At 33.7% G+C, this 27,780-nt stretch overlaps 1 protein-coding gene across 1 annotated transcript; it reads right to left on the reverse strand.

Annotated features, from left to right (window-relative positions):
* Positions 1-11,098: 11,098 nt before the first annotated feature.
* LOC145053544 (protein REDUCED CHLOROPLAST COVERAGE 2-like) lies at positions 11,099-27,379 on the reverse strand. Its single transcript, XM_079001609.1, has 24 exons — positions 27,169-27,379; positions 26,909-27,061; positions 25,102-25,163; positions 24,918-25,010; positions 18,926-18,998; positions 18,496-18,831; positions 17,875-17,939; positions 17,616-17,747; positions 17,417-17,458; positions 16,857-17,333; positions 16,596-16,753; positions 16,020-16,503; positions 15,105-15,167; positions 14,884-14,985; positions 14,519-14,806; positions 14,334-14,426; positions 14,110-14,211; positions 13,915-14,019; positions 13,598-13,731; positions 13,322-13,505; positions 13,111-13,242; positions 12,904-13,016; positions 12,735-12,810; positions 11,099-12,652 (listed from the first exon to the last, which is right to left on the reverse strand). Exons 2-24 carry the CDS (start codon positions 26,976-26,978, stop codon positions 11,399-11,401), a joined length of 4,638 nt encoding a protein of 1,545 aa, XP_078857735.1. The 5' UTR covers positions 26,979-27,061; positions 27,169-27,379; the 3' UTR covers positions 11,099-11,398.
* Positions 27,380-27,780: the final 401 nt, after the last annotated feature.

Genomic DNA, 27,780 nt, shown 5'->3' on the forward strand with positions numbered 1-27,780 from the left:
CTCGATCAATAGGCCCCAAGGACATACATTGAAGGAATATCCTTTAATCTGATACAATTAGCAAGCAATATCACCACTTGGTATTGCAAACAGGCTGTTGTGAGTGCCAAACTTTGGTGTAATCATCAACAAAGCGAAGCAATGTCCAAAAACAAACATACTCAATGGGAAACACGATATCATTAGACTCAGCCAGGCCGCCTTCAGGAGAAACGCCAAAAACCACCACACTTGGTGTAAGTGAGTGGAAAGCTCCAAGGCAGAATATTAGGCAATGGAAAAGAATGGGTCTAGCCATTCACGACCCTAGAGCTAGCTAAACGTCACCAAGGAACATACGATATAGGAACACCAAAGCACAACAAGATGGAGTTTCTTTTCAAGAGTTCAAGACAGAGGAGTCATCCCTTGGACCTGGAGTGTGTGCAATTCACATCACCACCCCTAGAGCAAGGAAAAATGTTGATACAAGGCACATCTGAGGCAAGGGTAATGTGATCAAACTCTGAATGGATAATCACACGGTAGAAAGTCAGCACAAGAGCTATGCCTTGGCTTATTGAATGATATAATCATCTCCCTTTCTTTACTCACCAAACAATGTAGTTGTTTCTAAAATATTATCAATGAAGTGAAGGAAGTTTGACTATCAAAGAGAAAACAATTAGAATGTTTTTTAGTATTCAAGCTTGATAACATTTACAAAAGAGGTTGTACACGTTTACCAAATGGTAACAAGGACTAATCATCCACATCAATTGAGCAAAATCGTTGTGAGAATGCAACCATAGGTGGCAAAGGTTCATAACCTTTCCCTAGTCATGTCAATTCAACCCAAAAGGCGACAAATCCCGACCTTGACATGACTAAAGGCTTCAAAGCCTCATAACCTTTCCCTGGAAATAAATAATTCCTGAGTCCCAAATGCATTGAGGTGACGATCTCAGCTTGATTTAGATGATTAGGTTCGGAGTGCAATTCTCCAAGGATCGGGACTTAGAACAAAGTCCCAAAAGGGTAACTAACAAACCTTAGCTAAAAAGGATACCCTAACAAAGCAAACTGGACAACAAACCTCAGTTTAGAAACAATGATCTTTGACCCAAAGAAAAGGCCAATTCCAAGCTCCCGACGCGAGCTCCCGAGATAAGCCCAAAGGACCCTAAGTAATTATGAGTCCTAGAGTCATAAGTTGGGCAAATCTAGTAACGTGGCTAAATCACCAGTCCAAACATCAATTTATCAGGCAAAAGGATCTAACTATCTCAAGTAGACCCCCCAAGGTCGACATCAAACTAGGGGAAGAATCGCCTCAGTAAGGAAAAATAAGGGCACATGTTCACGGGAGGCCCACATAAACCACCTGGGGATAGAAACAAAAGCATGGCATAAACAGAAACGACATTACTATCAAAATACAAAAAAAATGATGTTCTAACGGACAGTTATCGGACTTAAAAAGGGCCACGTAGGGCCAAACAACACTTAACATGAGACATCTTCTCTGAAAACCAAAAATTCAAACATTGTTTCACATAAACAAGAAAGGAAGAAGGTAGGATCACTTACCGAGAGTAGCAGAGGAAGACCCAACTTTGAGAGGGTCACCGTCAAGCGGGTTCTCCTCGGCGTCATGCTCAAAAAACAATTAGCGAAGGCTCTCCAAGTCAAGCTTACCTAAAAAAGGAGGGAGGCAAATTCCTTTTCCATGAACGAATTCACAAAAATCATGCATGGCCTGAGTCAATTCCACCACAGCTCATGGCTCATGCGGATCAATTTCCTAGAGGCCACTTGTTCCTTCATTGCCTGCCTTCCACCCTCCAAACCAGCTGCGACACACACTGCCTTCATATCTCGGACCCTAATTGAGAACTTTATACTCTCAATGACCCGATCAACCACCCAAACAATACCCTCCCAAAGCAACCACACCACATCACCCTTCACAATCTGCCTCCTCGATTGCCTCATCGATTCCTCGACAACCAGCTGTCTAGCATGTTGCTTCACCTTCTCTTCTAATAACCCTTTCTCCTTTACCAGAGTTTCCACTCTCTTTTCCAAATGCTCCACTAGCCCATCCAAGCTCGCAACCTATTCCTCCACAGACTTTTTCTCCCCATCCAAAAGATCATAACGCTCTTGAAATTTGCGCTTTTCCTCCTTTATTACCACAAATTTTGAACTTAACTCGTCCGGCTTGGACCTAATAGAGGCAAGCTCTTCTGAATCTAAACTAACCAGACGAAGGCACCGAGCGGCAGCCACCAAGTAAGGAGCGACGTTAGTTGCAACATAATGGAGACTATTGGACATATGAGAGTTGGAAAGTAGCTCCAAGGCTTCAATGATAGTAAGAGGGAATGTCTGATGCCCCCATTAATAAGCAATAGGATGTTGCGTTAGTAGGGACTCACAAGTGAGCCCCAACTCAGGGACATAGATGACAGGGCCTGCCATAGGCAGAGAAGAGGAACTTGCAATAGGGTCATCCTTTGCTAAAGCTAAAGTAGATGCATGACTAATTTGGAACTCACCCTCAGAGTCTTGCCCGCAAACACCTTCCCCGGGAACGATAGTATCCTCCAACTCCTTCTTGGGTTCACGAGGTTATTCAGCCACCTCTTTATCTATTCCCTTCGACTATTTCGAAGTGTCATCATCGAGAATGTCCATCACCACGTCCGAATCCCCCAACAGGAAGTACACGTTTTGATTCTTACGAAGACGCCTGCCAACAGTGTTGGTACGGGCGCCTTCGGTAAGTGGCGAGTCTAACTAAGGCAACCGTCACTTGATATTCGAACGGATCCCCCAGTTTCCGCCTCCTTTGACACCTCATCCTCCGGATTAAGAGGCGAAGGATCATCGCGAGAAACCCCATCAATAGTTGTGTCAACCAACTCTGGGTCAACCTACGCACCGGATCCTTGCGCTACAACATTGCCAGAACTAGCAAGTACAAGAGCACGATCAGTGAGACCTGAAACCAAAAAACAAATCACGTACATCAGGGGATCGGAAAAACCCCCGACTTCGCTGCATCGAGATATGTATACAAAAACATAAAGGGGGTGCAAGTGGTCGATGCGTCATGTCAGTGAAAGTGGTGCAGGTGCTAAACCCCCAACTTCAGCACCTGCACCAAGGTCTTATTGGCACCCAGAGTTAAGGCGTCCAGTCAGTGAAAGTATTTCTACGAGGATAGCCAAAACCGAACAATTTGTGTTTCACCCATAACCATTTGTCCTACCAATTCTTCTTGTGGGCCTTTTGGTTTATGATAAATGCATGGATGCCCTGCCGCTGAGAGAACATATGCACACTAGACTGATTAGAGGAGTTGAAGAAGTACTTGAAAGCCAAGAATTGAGGGAGCACACTCAATGTTTGATAAGACATCTCAAAACCAATTATCTTGTTTATAGAATTAGGAGTTAGATCGTCAACAACGAAGCCATATTGACGCATGATCTCATCGAAAAAATCGATTGTCGGCAGCCGGAGAACCACCTCAAAGATTGCGACTGGGACTCCGACCTTCCATTTCGGCAGCCGAGAAATATGTTCCCCCCTTTGAGGATATTACCCCGTGCTCAAGATGAAAGCCAAATCGAGCCTAAAGGGACTCAAACTCCTTTGGCGTAGGCTCGATTCCGGTGTTCGAACTTGCCATCGTTTACCGATAACAAGTACAAGACGAAAGAGACAAGAAACAAAGATAAAGAAGAGGCAGTTAAAGAGCAAGATAGTGAAGAAAAGGAAATTGTCCCCGATTAGGGAAGAATTAAATGAGAGGCGGGAAATTTGAACGGTTGCAATGATGAAACCGTCTGCACAACCGACTCCGTCACATCAGTAGACATCAGAGCCATCTTCGCTAAAGACGTGCCTTGATCTAAGCTACAACAACCCAGCTACCTAAGGCTAATGTTGACGTTACTAGCCTAGGGGACTTGTTAACTGTCACACCCCCGAACCAGACGGCGGAAACGTCCGAGGGCTCGTGTGACTTAAATTGAATATCATCACAATGAATATACATGAATCATAACATAAACATCACCATGCATCAATATATTGCAACTGATATTGTTCACATCAAGTACATTGTTTTTAAATATTACACATTCATACCATAAATTATTTGATAGCTTTCAAAACATAACATCCTAACATTACTTGATATTACCCTTCCGCTTACCTGTTACCTGATAATACAAGTTATTTTGGAAAACGTCAACTTATGAAATGTTGGTGAGTTCATAAGCAATGTTGTGATAAAAATGATTTGTGTAGTTTGTAAAACCCAGAAAATCCGATATTTTCTAAAAAGACCATAGTTTATCAAAGCGTGAAGATCCATAAGTTGATGCATGAATGATTTCAAAACGTGTATATAAAAGGGAGTATTGTAATATAGTTATAGAGATTATACGCGAGTGGTGTTGATTTCCTCGAAAAACCCGATGTTTTCTGATAACACATGACATACTTGTTTACAAGTTTCTATACCGCTACAACGAATGATTATTGTTTACTCTTCCTTGATTACTCAGGGGGTGTTGGATTAATTAAGGGTCGTAAGTCGTTATAATCATGCATTGATAATGACGAGTTATAACTGCCGACTACAAACGATCCTTAGAGGCGTTGCCCGTTATCACTCACTTAATCCAAACAACCTTGATTACTATTGATTAACAACCTGAATCTGTTTACTTTGATTACTCATAAGCCTAGCAAACGAGGAGAAGAGGAGTACAAAGTCCTGTTACTTCCGTGAGTTCACTTTAGGCTGTCGGGGATGCGAAAGACTTGTTGGCCCATCTCGCATTTGATTACTTTGACCTTACTGGCAATACTATTGGATCACTAGGGCCCAATAGCACTTGAGAGCCATTGAAGGTCCCTTTATATGGAATTGGGTCATAGAAGGCCCAATAACATATAATCATTATCCCTTGGGCCCAAAGATCATGTTAATGGACTTGCAAGGTCCAACAAGCATGATTTGAAACTTTCAAGCCCAAGTGTCGAATGTTTACTTGTCTTAGGTATCGCATATCTACTGGAGAGTTCGATTTAACGATTGTTGTTTTGTATCGACTCGAGACCGATCGATTTGTTTATAACGATATTTGGAGTTATACGTGTATTTGTCTTTCGATTTTTGTAAACCATGGATTAGTATTTTTGACTCAATATTCTATAAATAAAATAATTGGTTTAAAAATAGTGGTTTGACCTTTTCAGCCCGTTTCTTTTTATAAAATAACAACGGTAGTCCTTAATATAAAAGAAAAGTCATTTTAGGCCCTTAAAACATTTTCTTGACACTTTTGCATCATAGATTTGTCGAAAAGGTATTTTTAACTCAAAAATTATTTTGTTGACAGTTTCAGCCCCTTTCAGAATGGTATTTTCCGGTTGAAGCCCAACTTTGTGCTATTTTTACAATTTTAGCCCAAAATCTAAAAACTTTACATTTTTTATCCTTTTTGGAAATGAAAATCATTTTTAATCCTTGAAATAGTTTTGTTACACTTTTCATCCCCATTTTTGAAGATTTTACCATTTCATCCCTTTTAAATGTTATATTTTTGCAATTTTGGGCTTATTGGGCCGTAAGGCCCAAAATTTAGCCCATTAAGCTACTATTTACATTTTTAGTCCTTTGAAGATCATAATGTTCATAAAAACAATTATTGTAACTGTTTTGACTCTTTTGACCTTTAAGAAACCGTGATTTGGCAACTTTTAACCCAAATTTTGTATATTTGACAATTTAAGCCTAATAAAGATGTTTTGTGGTGAAATATGTTTATCACAATCTTATAAGTTATTATTCTTGACTTTTTAGTGTAAAATAACTTAGATCATGTTTGATTTCCTTCTTATTTCATAGATCTCGAGATATCTTCCCTTTTTGTTACATATTCATCACAAAAACACATAAAATCACACATACATGCATAAAATCATACATAGCATACACATACACGTAGATCTGCACATTTTCTTGTATCCTCCCCCATAAAACATATAAAAACCAAAAAGAGAGGGGTATGAGGCTCACCTTGAGTTGTGGGTTCGGTTTTTGAAATGAGAAATGAAGAAGATTCGATCCTAGCAAGCCTTCTTGAAAGATCTCGAACTTAAAGGCTTCTAAGATGGTGATCATGAGTTTGAATAGATTAGGAGGAGATTTTTGATGAAATGAAGTAGTTAGATCATAGATTAAACATCAACTTACCTTACATGATGAATTTTGTGGAATAATCTCCTTGAAAAGCCCTTAGATCTTGAAAATCTGATGAAGGATGAAGAGAGTTCTTTGAGAGTGTTTGAGTGAAATGTGTGTGTGGCTTCCTTGTAGTTCTCGGCCGAGGATAGAAAAGAGAGAGGAAGAGAAGTGATTGAAGTGATGTGTGCATGGGAACATGAGTTTTTGCATGGAAATCTAAGAGGTAATAAAGAGGTGGCAAATGGAAGTCAACTCTCTTCCATTTTGGGTTGTTGGGCCGAGAAGAGGAGAAGGGAAAGAAAGAATATTAGGCTTCTTATGATTAAGCCCATATTATGATTTAATTAGGAAATTTTCGGCCCAAATAAGTTAAGGAATGATTTTTATGACCCATTAGGCTATATAAATTTGTTGTGACCCAATAAGGCCCATTAAAGTTAACCTAGTTTGTTTTAGGCTTATAAGGCCCAAAATATTAAGTTTCATGTATATGGGTCCAATTAGGGCCCATTTGAGAGTTCTATGTTCAAGATAGTTAAATTGGAAGCTTATTGGTCCATTAGGCCCAATAAGGAAATCCTAGTCCAAAATGGACTTAAACCGGGATTTCTAGGGTTTTCAATTCTTTGTTGACTATTTTTAGTGCTTGTATAAAGTGTTTGATGGAAGTTTTGTTATTATTGAATAAGCATCATGCATGCTTTCACATTGTTGGTTTACAATTGTTATCATTGTTGTTGTTACAAAGCATCAAAATTCCTAGTTGTGACATTAACGTATCTCTCTAAGAATACATTAAAGATAACAAGATAGTTATCTAAAAGACGATCTAGCTATCAGTCGTTACCCAACATAAGTGCTAGGCCCGTGCCCTCACCCTCATGATCTCACACTTAGCCCCGGACGCTCTAGTGCCAAGGTCCAACTCAGAACGAGCAGCTTCGGTCTATAACAAGCCAAATAGTACCAACCGCTCCCCAGACCGACAGTTATAGTGCTTAGAGCGCTGCTCTTCGGTGGTTTTGCGCCAATAGTAGATAATTGCTAGTGGTGAACGATCCATCAATAGGACACCACCACATCCTGACGGTCCAGACAAGACAAAAGGTATTGTCGGGGACATGCTCCGATGACGATGGGTATAAAAGAGATAAAAGCGATCCTTCTTCTCTAGAAAAAAGGATCGCCTCTTTCTCTTTCTCAAGCTAAACCCTAATTCTCTCATATAAACATTGAGGTGATTAGAACAAAAGCTTTCAAATCATATAAACTAAACCTCGCTGGAAACATTTAGGAGACCTTGGGTTGGAACCGCACACCATCACATAAAGGTAGCAACTAAGACAACTCATTAGAATTAGCTCCGGCTCATTCAAATCGAAAGTATAAAGGTTTGACAAGTTCTTGTTCAAATGTTGTTCAAAATAGATGTTGCAACTGCTTTTTACCTTGTTTGTTGGAACCATTGGGATCTACAAAAGTATAGAAGGTTAATAAATAGCCAATTCCAATTAGTAATGCGAGGAATTGATTAAGTGCAAACTTAGGGGTAGGTATTCCATCTTGGAGGCAGATGTGCCACCCTTAGAGAAGTTGCACCATTCCTTGCACATGATGCACCATCTTAGTGCAAGGTGTGCCACATATGTTCCTTGATGTGCCATGGTATCCCTTCATGTGTCACATATGTTGCGATGTTTACTATGATGCTCAAGATTTCCCAATGATGCTTAGAAGTTGAAGATGCTCAAGGATTATTGCATGAAGTGTCACCATGATGGTTGATGTGCCATGATGATTTTGATGTGCCACTCTTGCATCATGATGTTCCACTATGGATCATGATGCTCCATCATGTGTGTTGTTGATGCTCTTGAAATGTATATTGAGGATGAATGTTCTAGAAGCTACTTCATGGCGGATTGTGATTGGTTTCCACCATTCATGGGCATATGGACCAATGGGCTTGGCCCATTAAGGTTTTAGATATGATCCTTTCACTTTAAATAGAGATGCATGTTGGTTATTTGAATGTGTCTTTTGTATCTTTAGTGAGTAATATGTTGGTTGTACTTGTAATCTCTATTTTAGATCTCTATGAATAAAGAATACTCCCCTCCAACCTATGGACGTAGGTCACCTTGACCGAACCACGTAAATATTGTGTCTTTATGAGCTTTTGGTTTCGTGTGTTATCCACAGTATTTCCTGACAAGGGTCATCCGAACTTGGCAAGTGACATCAGATTTGTTCTTAGTCTTGACAAGTATTTTTTGGTTTCTTTAACAGTTTTCTTATTGACTATTTCAACACAAAGTTTGACGACGAACTCCCATGGTTCAACCCTTACTTACCACTTGCTAATTGATCATCTATTTCACATAAATTAATTATCAATCCAATTATCATATTAGTAATTCTACTTACAAGGGTAGTATCTAGAATAGTTATGTTGACTTGGTTGTTGGATTTCTGTAAGGTTATATATTGAAAGGGTCCCCGACTGCCTTACCTATTCATTCTTTATTCCATACTCAACGCATTATAGTGCAATTGATGAAAGATTTGGGGTGATATAATGGATAAGTTACATAAGGTTTGTAAGGTTTTATTTTTGACACGTCAACAACTGTGATCAGGAAACTACACCAAAGCAAATCTTTTACCAATCTTAGAAAATTTCTAGTAATGTATATGCCTACGACTTTACCAAAGGTTTCACATATAACCGATAATTCCTTGGGTTCTAAATTCATAGGGAAGTTTGTTGTGTAATATGGCATCGAAATCTTATCAAGATCCAAGAAGTTTGAGTTGAGCTTTTGTTCCTGTGAATTTTCCTTGTCCACCCAAATCTTCTCAAATATAATGCATTCATACTTTTGAATCTCTATTCCAATCCTTCATATTCGATTGATCATGCCCTATATGATCCATCAAAACACAACCCTCTAATCCTTCATCTTCGATTGACCATGTCGTACATGGTCCATCAAAACACAACCCTAATTCCATCAGGTAACAGTCCTCGAGTATTTGACGATGTGGTCGCCTTTAGATTGACTAGTAGGAAAATACAATCACCTTAGTGAACCCCCTGCCGAAGAATATGTCGGAAAAGCAATTCAACGTCATATCGGATGGTTCCTATGGTTCCTAATGGTTTCTTTAAGTAATATAAAGCACGACTAGTTGGCAACAATTTCAACAAGCCGAAATTGATTGCCACAAAACTTTCAACATGGTTGTTAAATTGGTTACCATATGAACCTTACTTAACCTTTTTGTGTCTAAATAATGGCATATACATCAACTCGTCGTCAAAAAATCAATTTTACACGATCACTTGCAAGAAATTGTATGTATGCACCAACCCATAGCGTTTGAGACATCTCATGTTTCTCAAAAATTCTTTATATGGTCTTGAGCAAGCACCAAATGTTTGGTACCAATGTGTTTCGGATTCCATTGGCACCACTAATTTCATATGTAGCATTTGTGATCACACGCTATTTATTTATAGAAATGACAATGACATGACGTACCTTATACTTTACGATGTCAACATTATTCTCACCACTTCCTCTGTAACACTACAACACTCTCTCATCGAATTGCTAGCCCGAGAATTTCCTACGAAAGGTCTTGTACCACTTACTTTCTTGGAATTTCCATCCAACATCATCAAAATTGTCTTTCTTTTTTCTATGTCAAACAAAGTACGTCGAAGAAATAACTAACACTTCCGAATATCTACTTGCAAACTGGAAACAAGCCTCGTCGACACTCTTCCAAGTTAAACTCTCAAGCCAAATACTCATTTCCCAATCCAGTTTACTATCATAGTCTAGTTATCCCTCTACAATATCTCATATTTACAAGACCAAATATAACCTATGTCGTTCAACATATCCGGCTTCATATGAACATTCTCCTCACGACTCACATGAATGCACTAAAACATATAATTCACTACATCCAAGGTACACTCTACCTCGACTTACACCTCACCAAATCTCAATCGACGTATCTTCTCTCATATACAGAAGATTGGGGTGGTGTCCGGATACCAAACTTTTGACCTCCGATTATTACTATTTCTTGGTGACAACCTTATTTTGTGGTCCTCCAAAAGACAACCTACTTTATCTTGTTCTAGAGCCATGATACTCTCATTCTTGATTAGATTCATGAAGCCTTAAATGCTAAGTAAAAAGATGGAATACATTGTTTCAGGTGGTTCATGAGTCGACGCTTAGTGGGTTTTTTTTTTAAAGGAAACTTCCTCAACAAGGATTTCAAGCCAGCTTTCGTGCACCGATTAATCCCCCGCTGCAAACATAAGGCTATGCCTCATACTCTGGAGGAGTCACTACATCCCCGCTACAAACATAAGGCCATGCCTCATACTCTAGAGGAGTCACTACAACGAACCTCCACGACCAAAAGGGCTGGATAGTGTCAGGAATTGTCTACCAATAATTCTGAATTTGTGATTTAGGTCACTTATCTTTTACTTATACTCAACAGACCAAGAAAATTTTTATTCTATATTTTATTAAATCACGAGTGAATCTGAACCCCTAAAATGATATGCTATAATTTGTGGCATCCACCAAGCACCATGGCATATAACATATGCTAGATTTTGTTCATTTAAGTTGACTAGCCATTTTTCGAAGCTACGGCCTATGAAGACTCAATACAGCAAGCCACGGTGAACACCACGTAAGTTTAAAATCCACTTTAATGGTCTAAGGAAACATATTTAAAAAAAAAATAAAAAAAATAAAAAAAAAAAAGTTTAGTATATGTAAGTTCACTTTAATGGTGATAAAACATAATCAATAAACTATAAACCATGTATCAATTAACCCAGTTAAGTTTCTTCACAAGAAAGTCAAAGAAATGCCTGAAAGATAAAAGTTACACCACTCACCAATTTGAGAAAATGCAACTTCACTCAATCGACTAAAACAAATACTCAGACAACTTCTCTTCATCAACATTCTCCGCGAGTGCATGTGAAGGGGTAGAATCGTCTTTTTACATGCCCCCGACCCAATGAGAATACTATTAGCATTAGTTTTTCTCAAACCAACGCCTCTGAGCTACATAAACCATTTCACTCAGGAAAAATAACGAGGTTCACACCGGTTCATCCGTTTCTTGTGACTCAGTAACAATTTCAGATTGAGTTTCACCAACCGAGTCAACCGGGACCGACTTGTTATTTTCCTCACCACCATGAGTAATTACAGATGGAGATTCCACTGAGTCAACCGGGGACACAGGATAACCTGCGGGGAAACCGAAACCGTTTATCGCGATAGGGTAGCCTTCGGGTGAAACCAGGTAACCATGCGGGACCCACGATTGACTCGGTATGAACTCGGCTGCATGTGGGTTCATGATTCGCGGGTCATGGAATGCGGGTTTAGTCCGTGGGACTCGGGAAAGACGTGGACCATATGGGACCCGCGCGGTTGCTGACTGATGTGGCGATCTACGTGTCGGGTTGACCGTCAACATAGTGGGGATGATGACAGGTGGCGGTAATATTCCTCCTTGATCTTTTAAAGATGGATTAAACGGAGGTGCAGCTGCTGATAACTTCTTTGTCATCTCTTTTCCATCATTTCTAATTTTTTCATCTTTTTCCGATTCCAAAGCTTCCAAACCTTCATTCTCTGGTTTCCCAGAATCGGAATCAGATTCCGGGATAACTTCGGTTTCTTCCTTCTTTTCATCAATCGTTTTTTCCTTTTCCTTTTCTTTTTCCTTTTCCTGTTCTGAAGATGGAATAACTTCTTTCTCGGGTTTTTCGATGTTTTCGGTTTCGGTTTCGGTTTTGATCGCCGGAGAAGGTTGCTCCGGCGACTTCTCCGCCACCGTTACCGCCTTGACGATGGTGCCAGGTGGAGCTAAGGCGACTTCTTTATACGAGAAGAGTTTTCCGGCTTCTTTGACACTGATGGAACGTATAGCCGGACTTAAAGGAGTTGATTTTGGGCTGAAGCTTGCGCTTTTAACGAACTTCTTGGCGGCAGTAGGTGGAGGTCCGGCAGAAGTACCGGATTCAACAGTGGTGGTTCTCGGGGATGTGAAATTAGCGGGTTTTGGTCGATACTTTGTGTTTAGTTTTGCAAGATTTGGTTTTTTAGAAGTTGAAGATTTACGAGCTGCTTTAGAAATAGCTTCTTGCCATCCTTCATCTGAGTTGTCCACTTCTATAATATCATCAATCATTTGTTGTTCCTTTTCAATCAAATCTGGTTTTGTATCCTGTTGTTCAGATTTAATCTCTTTATGTGGAACAGAAGGTTTTGGTGATGATACTTCTTCTGTTAATGGAACCTCATTGACTATGGATTCCTCATTTTGTTCTGGCTTTACTTTAAGCTAGAAAATTGTAAAAAAAATGAATAAATAATTTGATTATTCTTCATAAGACATGAAATTACAAGAGGGAAGAAAAAGTTACCAGTTTTGCACGAGTTTGTTTCTTTTGGGCTTTCATATCTGCATCTGGGGCTATATAATCGAGTAAATCTGATACACTGATTCAAGAATTACAAAAACAAATGAACAGACTCATTTAGACATTAGAATTAGTTCTAGACAGAAGGGTAAAACAGTAATTTATTCTCCACCTCAAATGGCCTTTGCTAGATATAGATGCATCAGGTTTTGGGGTACCATGGCGTGCAGCTTCTTGTTGTTCAAGAGCCTTGGATTCAAAGTATTCAAGCCATGCAGCTGCATCCTACAATATCTTACATGCTAAGTAAAAAAAAAAACTAAAAAATATCTATTTACTTATTTAGTGTTTTTATTGTATGTTTTAAGTTATAAAATACCTGAGTACGAAGATCTTCAAGTCCAAGTTTAGACTGAAGAATCTGCAGAGTAGTCTGTTCATGCTGAACACTCAAGGAGTATGCTTCCATTAAAGAGAGAGCAATTGCTATAGCATGATAGCTAGCAGCAGTCTGACAAAAAGATGAATATTAGTTAAAACATGAGAGAGAGAGAGAGAGAGAGAGAGAGAGAAAGAGAGAGGGAGATTACTTGAATGTGATCAGCTCCAAGAAGCCTTTGATTACACTTGAGAGCTTCATGAAGGTATCTAAGGGCAATATGGACATTTCCTAAACCTTCTTCCATCATTGCAACATTGATATAAGTAGCAGCAGTATTCGGATGAGAAGGTCCACATGTTATATGTAAAAGATACAATGCACGATTCACATACCTTTAAAAAAAAAAAAAAATAGACACACAGTTAGTTAAACATGATCAATCTTATAATTTTAAAAAAAAAAATGAAAGTAGAAAGAAATGTACTTTAGAGCTAGCTCTGTGTGTTGGAGTCTATAGTAGAAAACAGCTAAATCACCATAACTTTTCATAGTATCTGGATGATCAAGTCCAAGCTCCCTCTCATTAATATCCAAAGCTTTTTGCTGATAGATAGTAGCCTAAAGCATTCACATAGTTAATATCAATCTTAATTAGATTTATATATAACTATCTTTTAAAAAAAAAAAAAGGAAAAAGAAATGAGTTTAAATATACATATATATATATATATATATATATATAGATATATATATATATATATATATATATATATATATATATATATATATATATATATATACCTGATTAAAGTCACCAGTGTGATAGAGCACTACAGCCAAAAGACTATATGCTCCTGCAGTCATTCGATGATAAGGACCACAGACATATACAAATTTTGCAAGTGCCTACATGAAATTTTGTTCAAATAACATAAAATATTACAACACAATTAATATAAGTATAAAAAAAGGGAGATCAATAATTTAATATGTTACCTTAGTTCCATAGTTAACAGCATCCTCCAGCTTTCCTTTATCCAAAGATGTTTTAGATGACTCCAAAAGTGTACGTCCATCAGCAGATGAACATGCAACATGCTGTAACAAAATATTTCACATGTTAAATCCTCCATACTTAGCAATAGGAAAAAGTAAAAAGTCATATATATATATATATATATATATATATATATATATATATATATATATATATATATTACCTTATATATAGGAACCATGCTAATTATATCTGTTTTCACGAAAGGAGATTCAGAATCCATATCATAGTCTCTAGGAACAAGCTCAAGACCAACCTAATGACAAAAATAAAAAATAAAAAAAAAAAGTAACAAAATTAATATTTCATGAAGAAAAAATGTTGTAAAAGAGAGATTATTAAACTTACCTTGTGTGAAAGGCCTCGAAGAAGGGAAAACTTACGAAGATTTTCAGTGTGAGATTCGGTTTTCCATTGAAATGAAAATCTCTTTGATAAAAAGCATTCAATCCACTTCCATTTGAAGTCATTGTTATTTCCTAACAATATATTTAAGCATGATGCTATTGTCACAGATAAATCTGTAATATTGTCAACTGATGAAATAACTGATTGTAAGATATGTTTGTAAGCTCGAACAACCATTTCATGGATACAGAGTGATTGAACATGAGGAAGCTTGTCTGCAAGTTCAACCTAAAACAAATAATTTTATGTCATTGTTATTGACTTATTTCTAGCCAATAATAATAATAATAAAATAATAAAATTACCACTCGCCCTAAGGAGCACATTCGCAAACCCCTTGTGTGCATAAAATCAGTCAGAGTTCTTCCATCAACAGGTGAAAGTTCAAGTGAACCAAAATCAGCCACCTAATGAAATATCAAATGACACCTATCAATCATTTTTGGTAAAATAAAATAAGAGAATGATAATTGATAATTGAAAATTGATATTCTTCTCATAAATTCAATAATGTAAATCAACTAACCAACTTTGGGAGAGCAGTATCTTCATAGTACTTATGTGCCATTTGAATTAACTCATCAGGTGACTACAAAAATAAATGAAATTTTCAAATTAGACCAAAACAATAAAGAGATTTTAACTTCCATCAAGCAAGAACAATCTGTAAATTTTGTATTAGGAAAGGACCATTTTTGTAATTTTTTAAAACGTGCGGACCGTTTTTGTGAAAAAAATATTAACATTGACCTTTTCTATAAATTACAGGGACCGTTTTCGCAATTTATTTTCTATGTAGGGACATTATGTAACTTTTGTAAGTTTGTTATTAGGAAGGGGCATTTATGAATTTTTTTTAAACATATGATGCACCAATATAATTCTGCACAGGGACCTATTCGGTAAATTACATGGACCGTTCTCGTAATATATTTTCTATGTAGGGACCAAACATGTCAACCCTGCAAAAATGCCAATATACAAAAGGTAAAAGAATGGAAAACGTCGATGTTTAAATTTGAGGGGGTAAAACTAACATTTTACAACGTACAGGGGTGGAAAGTGGCATTCGACAAAGTAACAGAGTGGGAAGTGTGAACATACGAAAATATAGGGACCAAATCTTCCAACATAAGAAATTTTGTGGCCAAAGTTTGAAATAAGAAAGTTTTCAGGCCAAAGTTTAAGGTTATTCGTGGCCAAAGTCTAAAATAACAAACTTTTGTGGCCAAAAAACAATAAAAATATACTACTCATAAGCTCTTTTGTTTTAATATACATAATAATTCAACCTTAATAACAAAACGATAAACCATTATACATTTTGTTTTATTGATCAAAAAGAAAACCAATTTTCCTACAATGTAGTTTCTCCATTTTACCAATTTACCCTTTTGAATTATTATTATTTTTCCTAGAATAAAACAGAAAGTAAACCAACCTTAAGGTGGAGACCAGTATCTGATTCTTTAAGGCGCAAATAGGCTTCTTCAGGAAGCAGTTTTCTCCACATTATTTCCTTTTCTTCTTCATCCACCTTTTTCATCTCTTCAATATCATCTGATTTATTGTTTGTTGTAATTTCCTGTTCAATTTTGTTGCTTTTATCATCAGATTTTTTCTTAATTTCCTTCAGTAATCCCTTTCCTAGACCCTTAACAGCTGATTTTGGTTCTACTTTAGCTTTAGATTCTGATTTTCCAGAAGCTTGGTTTTGTAAATGTTGCATCCAACATGCTCCAAGTTCCCATCTGATAGATTTTAAGTTTCTAGAATCTTCTTCTTCTTCATCATCCTGCATTTTCTGCAGACTTTCCTCCATTACTTTCCTCACCAAAAGCTTTGCAGATTGCAAATCTTCAACATCTGCACCCTGAACTCTTTGTATTGGTGTAGATGATGACTTGTGTAATAGCATTCTCAAACTGATAAATAATGAAAAAAGAAATTAGCAAAACCCAAAAATCAAATCAAACCTAATTTCATTTTTTTTTAAAAGAAGCATTTTTTGACATACCTATTGACATTCAAAGCATTAGCACCTCCTTCAGGTTGATCTTCAATTTCAATGTCTTGAGGAATCGATTTTACATCAAATTTTACTTCAGCTTCAACTTTCACAACAGCTGTATATCCACAGTGTCTAACAACCACTATGCCTAGAGTAGAAGTATCCTTCATGAATCATGACAACAATATCATTAATCAGAAAAAAAAAATGTCAAAAAAACAATTTCTACAATATATAATTGAAGGGTTAAATCTTAAATGCACTAACATGAACTGTAGTGCTCTCATCTGCTGTTATGCCTTTAAGCAAGTTTCTTTTAGAATCCAACTTTGTGTTTGCATCTGAGAGATCTTTTGTAACCCTAATAAGCAAATCTCCAACTTTCTCCTCGTGTAAAACTGATTTGGTGGAACTTTTTGAGGAAAAACTGCTACTTTCAGCAAGATTTTTAATGGCAGAAACTGCTTTTAACACTGATATGTCGACAAATAGGGAGTGAAGTAGAAAAGCTTTCCTATCTCTAACTTGTCTTTCTTCTTGAGTTTTACAAGGCATTGTTGCTAGAATTGAAAACTCTTTTGCCCATTGTCTATCGTCATATTTACCATCTCGCCCTTGTCCACCACCATTCCCTCCCCAATTTTCATCTTCTACAGGAAGTGGTGGAAAAAGTGAGGGATTATCAACAACAATTGGAGGAACAATCCATGTGTTTGCTCTAAAACCATATGGGAGATTTCCAAACTGAGACAAGAATACAAGATAAAGATATTTTCACAATGGAAAGTTGCTTAAAGTTTTGGTGGCAAAGTGTAAATTTGACTTACTTTGTTGTGGTCTATGAATGCTTTCATGAGAGCTTTGTATGCCTGCAATTTAAGACATTGAATCAACATTATAACAATGAGAGCTTTGTAGTCTTAATACACCTCTCTATAGTAGCTTAATTTAAGCCATTGAAGCCAAAATATGCAAACAATGAATGAATCATGGTGACACATGTCAAATAAGTAAGATGTTACTTACACCATTAAAGATTCGGCTTATTTGCTGCAGTAGACCAACTAAAGAATGAGTCAAAAGAATACGTTTTCCAGCTGGATAGAACCCTTTCTTAGAAGCAACAATTGTCATTGGTTTTCCACTAGAAATTCTTACCTGAAAAGGGAAGTAGATATCAGTGGAATTCACTTTAGTGGTTCATATAGGCATTATGAGCTTTAACATGTCTAGAGAACATTAGTATCCATATTTAGTGAGAGCAAGTATACAATGAGATGCTCACATCAATTTGGAAGAAATCATCGTTTGTTTTATCTTCAAGGAAGGGTCGAGTAGATCTCCTGATATCTGAGAAACAAGTATGTTAGATATAAACTCTTTGACTTTCATAAAATAAGATCAAGAATAGTTCATCCATCACAAAGGAAAGATATACAATTTGAGATCTGAGCCAAATAAGTTACTTACTAGTTTCAGTTCATTATGTAATGCCATGTTTAACTTTATGCAAATTTAGGGAAAAAATGACTATATAAACATTAACATTCGTTCAAGAAATTATATGATTTTTCCATTCTTTTCTTAAACCTTCAGATGTGTTCATCTCTTTCGGTACATTAATGGCATAAAGAATTATATTTAACGTGAAAATGCATTCATTAGACGTTAATAGACTGATCAAATCAATATAAAGCGTCAAAAATCAAAATCAAACCAATGCATATCTTTTTATGGAAGAAATGGAGCGGGTAAACAGAGACCAACTAATTTTAAAGAAGAAAGTAACTAGAAATTAGCTTTGATGACATAATAGAAGAGAAATAGGGGAAAATATAGATAATTTTGCAGAAAGGGGAAGAGAAAAACATTTACTATTTAGCTTGAATGAAAAAATAGGACATACATTGGATGGGTGGTGTGAGATGAGAGAACGAGAAGAAGTCGTAGAACTGCCCAAGCCTCGGCGGCGGGTAAATCTCCGCCATGGGGTCACGGTCACCCTTGTCAGACTGATCGGAACTGATAGAAACTTCCGTTTCCGGGGATTTGGCCCCACTACTCGACTTTTTATCCTGACCGATCTCTCCATCGCTCGAATCTGGTCTGTTAGTTGTCGCTCGACTGGAGGTGGAGGCGGCATTCTTCGGAGGAGTAGACGAACCACCGAAAGCGGTGGTGCAGGCGACGATATCCAGCAATCGTCTGATGTGTGCGATGGCGAGTTCTTCGGTGTAATCCTCTGCAAAGTATTTTTTATGGTATTTCCATTTTAACCCCTTAAAGTTTAAAAGAGTTGACAATTAAGCCCAAAGTAATTTGAGTTAAGTGATTACCTTCAACGACCGTTAAGTGACATGGTTTTAGAGAGGCTGTTTCAACGGTATCTTTTAGCCTGGGTCCACGCACCTGTTAAAAAATCAGAACTTTATTTATACGAAAATACAATAATAATAAAAATTTTGTATTTTTTTTCACCTTGTTAAGATAATATTTTGATAAAAAAAAATAATGATATTACTTTAAGTTACTTCAAATTGTAACTGGGGTTAACTGAAATCTAACAAGCATTTCAGACCACAATATGTAAGAGCAAACAAATTATCTTTTTAAGAACAAAGCATTTTGTGAGGTTCCATATATTATGTAATAGTGTGTGCTCAATCATACTACACTAAGTGTAAATTAAAAAAAATATCAAATATCAAAATTTAAAAAATAAATATTTTTTAAAATAAAATTTTGAAATAACGAATAAAAAACATATTAATTGCAATTTATTATCATATTTACTATATTTAATACTTTACATATATACACGTAAATATTATGTGACTTTAATTTTAAAAATTGAAAAATCTAAAAAATGATATGTGGATTTTATTTTATTTTAAAAATATCACAAAATGACAAGTGTTAAAACTTATGAGAGATTGACATGTGCAAAATTGATCTTCATTTATTATAGTAGATAAGGTTGAGTTAAGACTTGAAATTTCCGATCCGAATCCGTATCATTTATGTTAATATGGAATGATATTCGATATCAATCCTAATAACAAAATTATTGATAATATAAATTCAATGTAGGTTGAGTTTCTATCTATCTTGGTACTTGGGATTCTAATGTACCGAAATAGATGAAACTATTTAAAAAGAATGTAATGTGGACCCATACAAAACAACTATATTTTCCAATATTTTAAGCATTTAATGCTCTTGCTAATTAAAGACAAATAAATATACATGCTAAAGATTAAATCATCTTATATGAAATGAAAATATTTTTAAAATGCATATTATAATTAATTGATTTATAACTTGGCTTAAGTTCAAAACCCCGAGCATATTGTTGTCCATTAAATAATTTATCAAATTAGTTTGATTAAAAACTATTTGAGATGGCTTGTTGATAAAAGCTCATAAGATTTTTTCCATTAGTTTTACAAATATAGATTTATACAGTAGCTTCTAATTATATATCAAAATGGTTTTTATATCATTTTATATTTGTCATATGGCTATTGGCTAGTTTAACAAATTATCATTACTTTATCAGCTATCAAATTAGTTTATCTAGCAAAAACGAGTTTTTTAGATCAAGCAAAATATTAACTATATCAATTTTTACAAAGGTTTGGTTAAAAAAATAAATTAATGTTGTTTCACACATGTGATGTATACTTCTACAAAAGTAAATCTAAAAAAACAATAGATTTTTCTGAAAATGTTTTTCAAATCTATATTAAACAGTTATTCTAACATATAAAATTTTAAAATAGATTATTAATCTCATATTTAATTGTTATAAATTTTGTAATTTATAACTATAATAAATTCAACTCTATATAATAAAAAGGAAAATCTGGAATTCTAAAACACTTTTTATTCACAGGAAACTTTCATAAGTATGAAATAAAACTCTCAAATAGTATCATAAAATAAACTTACTAAACCTTTATTTGGACTATATCCTTAGTTTTTTGCAAACCATCACCACCAATTTTGTGGTTATCTTTTTTAAATGATTATAGAATACAATTAAAATCGGAAGTACATATAGCAAGAGGTAGCATCAATGTGGTTGGCTTTGGTTTGAAATAGGTAGAAATGACAAAATTGTTAATCTGATATGAATTTTGATACGGAACACAGAGATGATCTCACAAAAGCTTTTTGGGCAAGTGGGAGAAAGGCAAATGGGACCAAAAGAGATCAATTAAAACGAACATAACTTTTGATCTATAAAGAATTTGAAATGTGTGAGATATCGATGGAAAGGATCGATGGGCCAAAGCACTTGATCGGTTGACAAAGTCGACCTGCCTTATAATCGACCATCAAATTTCACTTTTTAGGCCCACAAATCCTAATTTTACCTAATTTCCGCATAATTTCCTTTTTTTTTTACTTTATTCTATGTTAATGACAAAATATCTGTTTTCATTATTTTCTAAAAAAAATTCTCTTGTTTAGGAGGTTAGTTAATAGAATTTATTGTTGATTTTAGTTTTTCAAATTTGGTCATACCTACCAAATTTAGTATCGTCCTTTAGTTATTTGTAAGCATTTATTATTGTTTTTGTTCCACATTAAATTCAATATAAAATAAATGGTCTTAAATATGACACGACACAAAAAATTAAACGTGTAAGATAGTGTAAGGTAATAGTTGAAAATTTCAAAATCGAAAATGTCTCATTTATATGCAATATTTTTATTCTTTAGATAAATTGGTCACATCTAAACAAAGGCATATATACAAGAAAAAAGTTTGGGTTGAATCGATTTGTAATGTGGAAATAACTTAATTACATAAGTCAATATTTCATTTTCAATTTTCGTTTCCCTCTCATACTCCACATGATCACTCGACCACTTAATGCTCCCGTTGCCTTGAACATTTGCATACTTAACTCTTAATTTTTTTCACTTTGTCATCTAAACTAACTATGAATTTCGTAACTCTGCCCCTAAGTCCTATTATTTCTAGTTTCTCAATTTTGTTTTCCTTTTTGTTTTCTAAACTCTTACTCTTTCAACTTGTCTAATGTTTTCAACCCAATATGAAATAATATATTTACAATGTCTAAAATCTAACAAGCTACTAGGCACAAACTCGACATGAAAAAATAAACGGATTGTCACGATATATGGGAACCACAAAAATCATTGAAAAAACTTATGACAATATCTTTTAAATTAAGAGGTTTTATGAAGGAAAAAAAATGTTTTGAATGAAAAAAAAATTGTCATCTAATGTTTTTTTGAATGAACTCTTTTAGGTGAAAATCTCTCAAAAAATATATATCGTGGATGCTGTAAGATTACCATTTTGATAATAGATTTTTATTATTTAATGTTAATGAAAATTTGATATAGCAAAAAAATATTCAAGAGCAGTTAATATTAAGGATGCTCTTATAGACAGGGGTGTATGGAGAAATAAAAATTCAACCAATAACTGAATAAACATAATTGAAAATTGAACTGTTTTGAAAAACTAAAAACTTGATTTTTGGTTTTTTGTTTTTAGAGAAACTAATTATTTTCCTAATTTGATTTGGTTATTATATATAGGGCTAGGTTTTTGTGTTTTTTATATTTATTGTGAGTTAAAATGTTCCAATAGAAATTTAGTAAAAATCAAATAATTATTTAATTAAATAAAGATATATATTAAATAATTTTCATAATTGTATGTATATTAAATGATATCCATAATTGTAATTCTCTTTTTTATGGAAACTAAATTCGTCATTAATGTCAACAACATTCTTTCAGAATGAATTCGTATCTAAGTTTTCATGTATGGATTCGTGTTTTGTTTATGAAACCACTCACTTAAAATACAACAAGTTTGCATGAAATATGAAGAACGAGAGTATATTCTATTAGAATACACTCTCATTTTGTTAGAATATACTTTCATTCTATTAGAATACACTCTCATTTTGTTAGAATATACTTTCATTCTAATAGAATACACTCTCGTTCTCCATGTTCTTGGCAACTCTGTTGTATTTTGAATGAGTGGGTAACAAAATAAAATATGAACCCATACATGAAAAACTAGATGCGAATTCATTCTGAAAGAATATTATTTCTGATATTAATAACGAATTTAATTAGTTTCCATAAAAAATGAATTATTATTATGATACCATTTGATATACATATGGAAATCATTTAATATCTATTTTTATTTAATTAAATAAAAATTTAATTTTTTACTAAATTTTTATTGGTGCATTCTAGCATACAATAGATATGAGAAACATTTGAACCTCTCTTTTTCTCTCTCTCTCTCTCTCTCTCTCTCTCTCTCTATATATATATATATATATATATATATATATATATATATATATATATATATATATATATATATAAGCAATTGATCGAGTATATTGATAATAAGTATAACTGACATGATCTTTATTGAAAGGTAAATAATAAATATATTTGTTTACACGTTCTTGTATTTATCCTGGTAGATTATTATAGCTAAGGACATGTTTTTTTTTTTTTTCAAATTCAGTCATCTAAACCGCAAATCAAGCAAATATGACTGCGGTTTCGTTGAATGGATTGTGGAATTGTGGCATATTTACAGTTTCGTGGCATATTAGCTCATTATATTTAAACCAAAAAAAAATAATCTAACCTCATTTAACATTAAAATTTTACTAAAATTCTCTATGATGATAGAAGGCCGAGGTTCCAAATAATAATGTTGTAAGTAATCTTATATATAACTTTCTTGTTTGTTTTTATTATGTATGTTGAAATGTAGTAATATTTTATATGTTTTTTTGTCCAAAATTCAAATATATATATATATATATATATATATATATATATATATATATATATATATATATATATATATATATATATATATATATATATATATATATATGAAACCGCAAATAGTATGGCCATGCGCAAAATGTACATTAATGACTTGTACATTCGAAAATGGTCATGTTATATATGATTTCGTTAATATTTTGTTATGTACGGTTTCATCCATATATGGTATCCTATAATCTTTTGTATGAATTTGTAGTCTCTCTCTCTCTCTCTCTCTCTCTCTCTCTCTATATATATATATATATATATATATATATATATATATATATATATATAAGTATGTTCATGCGAAAACATAAATATCTTACGAAAACATGAAAGTAGATTTTATCTTATAAAAATGAAACACATGTACTATAAAAAATAAATTTATTAGCAATAAATTAAAGATAGTAAGTTTACATTGGATGATGTGATGATAATATAGATTTAAAGACGGTTTTATTAATTTTTTTTCACGTCTTTAATCATTTTTTTTAAATTCATATTTTCATAATAAAAATGTTAAAAATCATACTTTGTTAATATGAAACAATTTCTCATCTATCATCGATTATCATCATGTATTTCAAAGTTTGGATAAATTGTTTTCCAAAATATAATGTTGAGGTGACATAATATTATAGGTTTTTCTTGTTTTCGCGTTTTAACAAATTATTTGCGTTTTCGTATGAACCCTCCCATATATATATATATATATATATATATATATATATATATATATATATATATATATATATATATATATATATATATATATATATATATATATATATATAAAGTTGTTTACTTTTTTTTAATCCAAGAAGTTTTTCTTACTTTATACACGAAAACGTAGATGGCTTATGCCATCTGCTCTTTGGGGTATGAACTAAATGAAACCGGATTTTTTTTATATATCAAATATGAAACCAAAGATGCTCGACAATTCTGTAGATGGCTCGATGAAGCTGAAAGTGTGTTTGACTGTTATGTGGTTTCGGTGGCTAGTGTTGAAAAAACTTAATATTCGACTATTTTATAGAAAATAATTAAGAAAAATGGATTAGATTTGTTACATTTTCTCCTGTTATTTTTGTTAAGCTTTACAAACATGATTAATAAATAAAGCGAAAAAACAAAAATAAAAACCAAAAGTCCAGCCATAAAAACAAAAAATTAATCGTAGGCTTAAAAAACCAAAACTTAATCTCAACTTAAAAATAACCCGACAGCTTAGTTTTTTTCTAAAATAAAAGGCCGAACCTTTTGATCTAGTTTTAATTTAGTCAAAATTGATCCCCTAATTAAAGATGCTTTAGATCAAACATTACTTAATTTATGCGCCGCTCAAAAAATTAAAAAAATTAAAAAAAAAAACTTAATTTATGAAAATATTAAGTAATAAAACCTAATTATATGTCAAAAAGGATGTGTAATTGGTGGAGAAAATTAAGTGCTAATTTATGGTACCTCATGTGACAAGGAGTAACTGGTCAAGTGGCATGCCTCCACGTGGACCGCTAAAAGCCTCCTAACATCTAAGATCTTGTCCGTAGATATTCCCTGTTGTCAATCGAAATGAGAAAAATAACGTCAACCCTACAATACATTTCCTACACCCATCCACACCAGATAATTTCACTATAATGTTTACCTTTAGCGTCACTTGGGATTCCTCCGGCGTCTCTATACCTATTTCTATAACCGTTGGTAATACTATTCAAATGGAAAAAGATATACAAATATTAGAAAATAGTATCCACATCAAAAAAAAAAAAAAAAAAAAATTGATAAGGGCTTAAGTCAATACGTTTTAAAATCCATATAAAAAATTAATAGCGAAACATTAACAATGTTTTGTTAAATGTTGTTAAGAATACAGTTTAACAAGATTTAACGAAATAAACTTTTGCTTGCACATGAGATTATTAGATGTGCAAGAATGTTAATTATCAAGAATTATATAAAAATCACATAACTTAAATGCATAATAATAATGATAAGGCAATATTAACCATGCGTCTTTTACCTTGACATGGTAATCTTTAGTTCACGTAAATATAATGTAGGCATGTTTTATGGCAGCTAACACACTATTTGAACTAACATTTTCATGATGCATACTATTATTTAAATTTAAGAGTAAATTACATTAATGGTTCCTATGGTTTAGGGTAATTTACGCGTTTGGTCTCTAACTTATTTTTTTAACTCGGAAGGTCCCTACTGTTTGTTTTTATTACACGCTTGGTCCAAGTCTTACCTAAAAAACTATTTTGTCCTCAATTTTTAAAAATATTTAAATAAATACACCGCAACCCTACCCCCTCACCTTATATTATCTATCCTATGGGCAAGTTCATCAACTGGCACCACAGAATGTAAATCACAATGTCCAACCACAGTAAAAATGATATTTATGCTTGAATATGATGTATTTTTTATGGATTCTAGAACTCATATCTAGACATATTCTAAAATTATGTTTGTAGGAATATATATATATATATATATATATATATATATATATATATATATATATATATATATATATATATATATATATATATTTGAGAAAAGAATATTATAACCAAATAACCAATATATGCAATAAGTACAAAAATTCATATAGAAAATTAAAACGCGCCTCTAGGATTATATGAAAAATGTATTACCTAGAATGCCATTTATTTTATCTATCGATTAAATTAATTATAATATAGAACACGACATTGTCTACTTGTGGTTACTGGTTACTTAAAGCATCAATGCATATATAATATAATCAGTGGTTAAAAGATGGTCGAATGCATAGCTGACATTCAATTAATTAAACTCTAACATGTTATACCAATGTTCAATAAATACGAATTTCAATTGCCTGATAACTATTGAATGAGAAAAAAGAATTTTTTTTTAATATTTAACGATTAACAAATGAATGATTTTTATGAAAAAAAATGTTACATTAAATTTTTGTAAAGTTTAGTGCATTATAGAAAAAAGAAATAATAAAGTTATATGAAAAATGAACTGTAGAAAAAAGAAATAATTAAGTTATACTAAAAATGAAATGGTTATATGACAATTAATTAACTACACAAGTTCAATATATTGTGGATGTTATTAGATTAATATCATCTAATTGAGAAAGATCATATTCGTTGCACCAATTTGAAAACTGAAATGCATATGTAAGCTTTTTAGCCACATTAAAATGCTATAATGATGAGATTCATGATCGATGGTAATTTTTCAGAAAACTACACTCTAATTCCAATCTATGGCTATCAATCAACAATCATCAGCCATTGTTCTTTCCTTCATGAACTAACGTCATTTACTTCCGAAAAAAAAAATCTTTGAATGCATTTCATTTTCAAACTTATCCCAACATAAATTTCAAGAAACAAACACTAAAAAAGCTTCACACACAAAGAAAAAGAGACTACCCATCGTACCTTTCTCTTCCTTCTTCTTCTTCTCGCCCTTAGCCTTATGAGGTTTTCCTTTAGCAGCTTTCGGAGCCATGTTAAAAACCAATTCAAGTTCACACAACGAGCAGAATTCGGATTAAATTCGTTAAACATTCATAAAATCCATCACCCACATCCCTAAAATCAGTATAATTCAATCTCAGCAACTTTCAGCAATCAAGAAACCAAAATTCAATGAAGAGAATGAGAATATGACAGAGATTTCAAATGGAGGAAAGCGATACTTGAGATAATAATTAAGAAGAGAGTGAAGTAGGTTGAGTAAATGTGATAGTAGGAGGTGTATGTGGGATTGGTATTTGGTGGGAGAGATTTGCCGATGAGGAAATGAAATTAGGATTTAGGAGATGGCGGAGGAAGGATAGGATAAGGTAAAGCGGTTTTATACTGGTTCGCTCCTTTTAGAAGATGCAGTACAGGGCTCATTTACAAGTTACAAGTGAAGATGGCTGGCGATTTTAGGCCTCTAGTTTTAGTCTCATTTGTTTATGATAAATTAACATATATAATTTAGTATATAATTTAATTAAGTGTAAGTTACGTTTTGGTCTATGTGGTATATATTTTCTTCCGGTTTGGTCATAATTTTGAAAATTTGTCACCACTATCCTTTTGATTGGTAATCTATCAGTTTTGGTCCCTACTTGAGTTACCACCAAGGCCCTTCTCTTAAATACTTATTAAATGACAAAAATGCCAATGCTTTAGTATTTTCTGATTTTGTATTATTATTATTATTATTATTATTATTATTATTATTGGCCTCACTCATGATCATTTTCCATTATATACCATCACCATTTTCATCATTTTTCACACTGTCATATACCACCACC

This window comes from Lactuca serriola, chromosome 5, assembly GCF_051521515.1.
Source record: "Lactuca serriola cultivar US96UC23 chromosome 5, Lser_US96UC23_V15, whole genome shotgun sequence".
Taxonomy (NCBI): Eukaryota; Viridiplantae; Streptophyta; class Magnoliopsida; order Asterales; family Asteraceae; genus Lactuca; species Lactuca serriola.

Bases quoted from the DNA above. Each gene is read 5' to 3' on its own strand.
- LOC145053544 (XM_079001609.1), bottom strand. From the start codon at position 26,978: ATGGCTCCGAAAGCTGCTAAAGGAAAACCTCATAAGGCTAAGGGCGAG. The intron at 25,011-25,101 runs GTAAACATTATA...GATTGACAACAG, and splicing joins AATCCCAAGTGACGCTAAAG to GGAATATCTACGGACAAGAT. The intron at 17,748-17,874 runs GTGAGCATCTCA...TTCCCTTTTCAG, and splicing joins ATGATTTCTTCCAAATTGAT to GTAAGAATTTCTAGTGGAAA.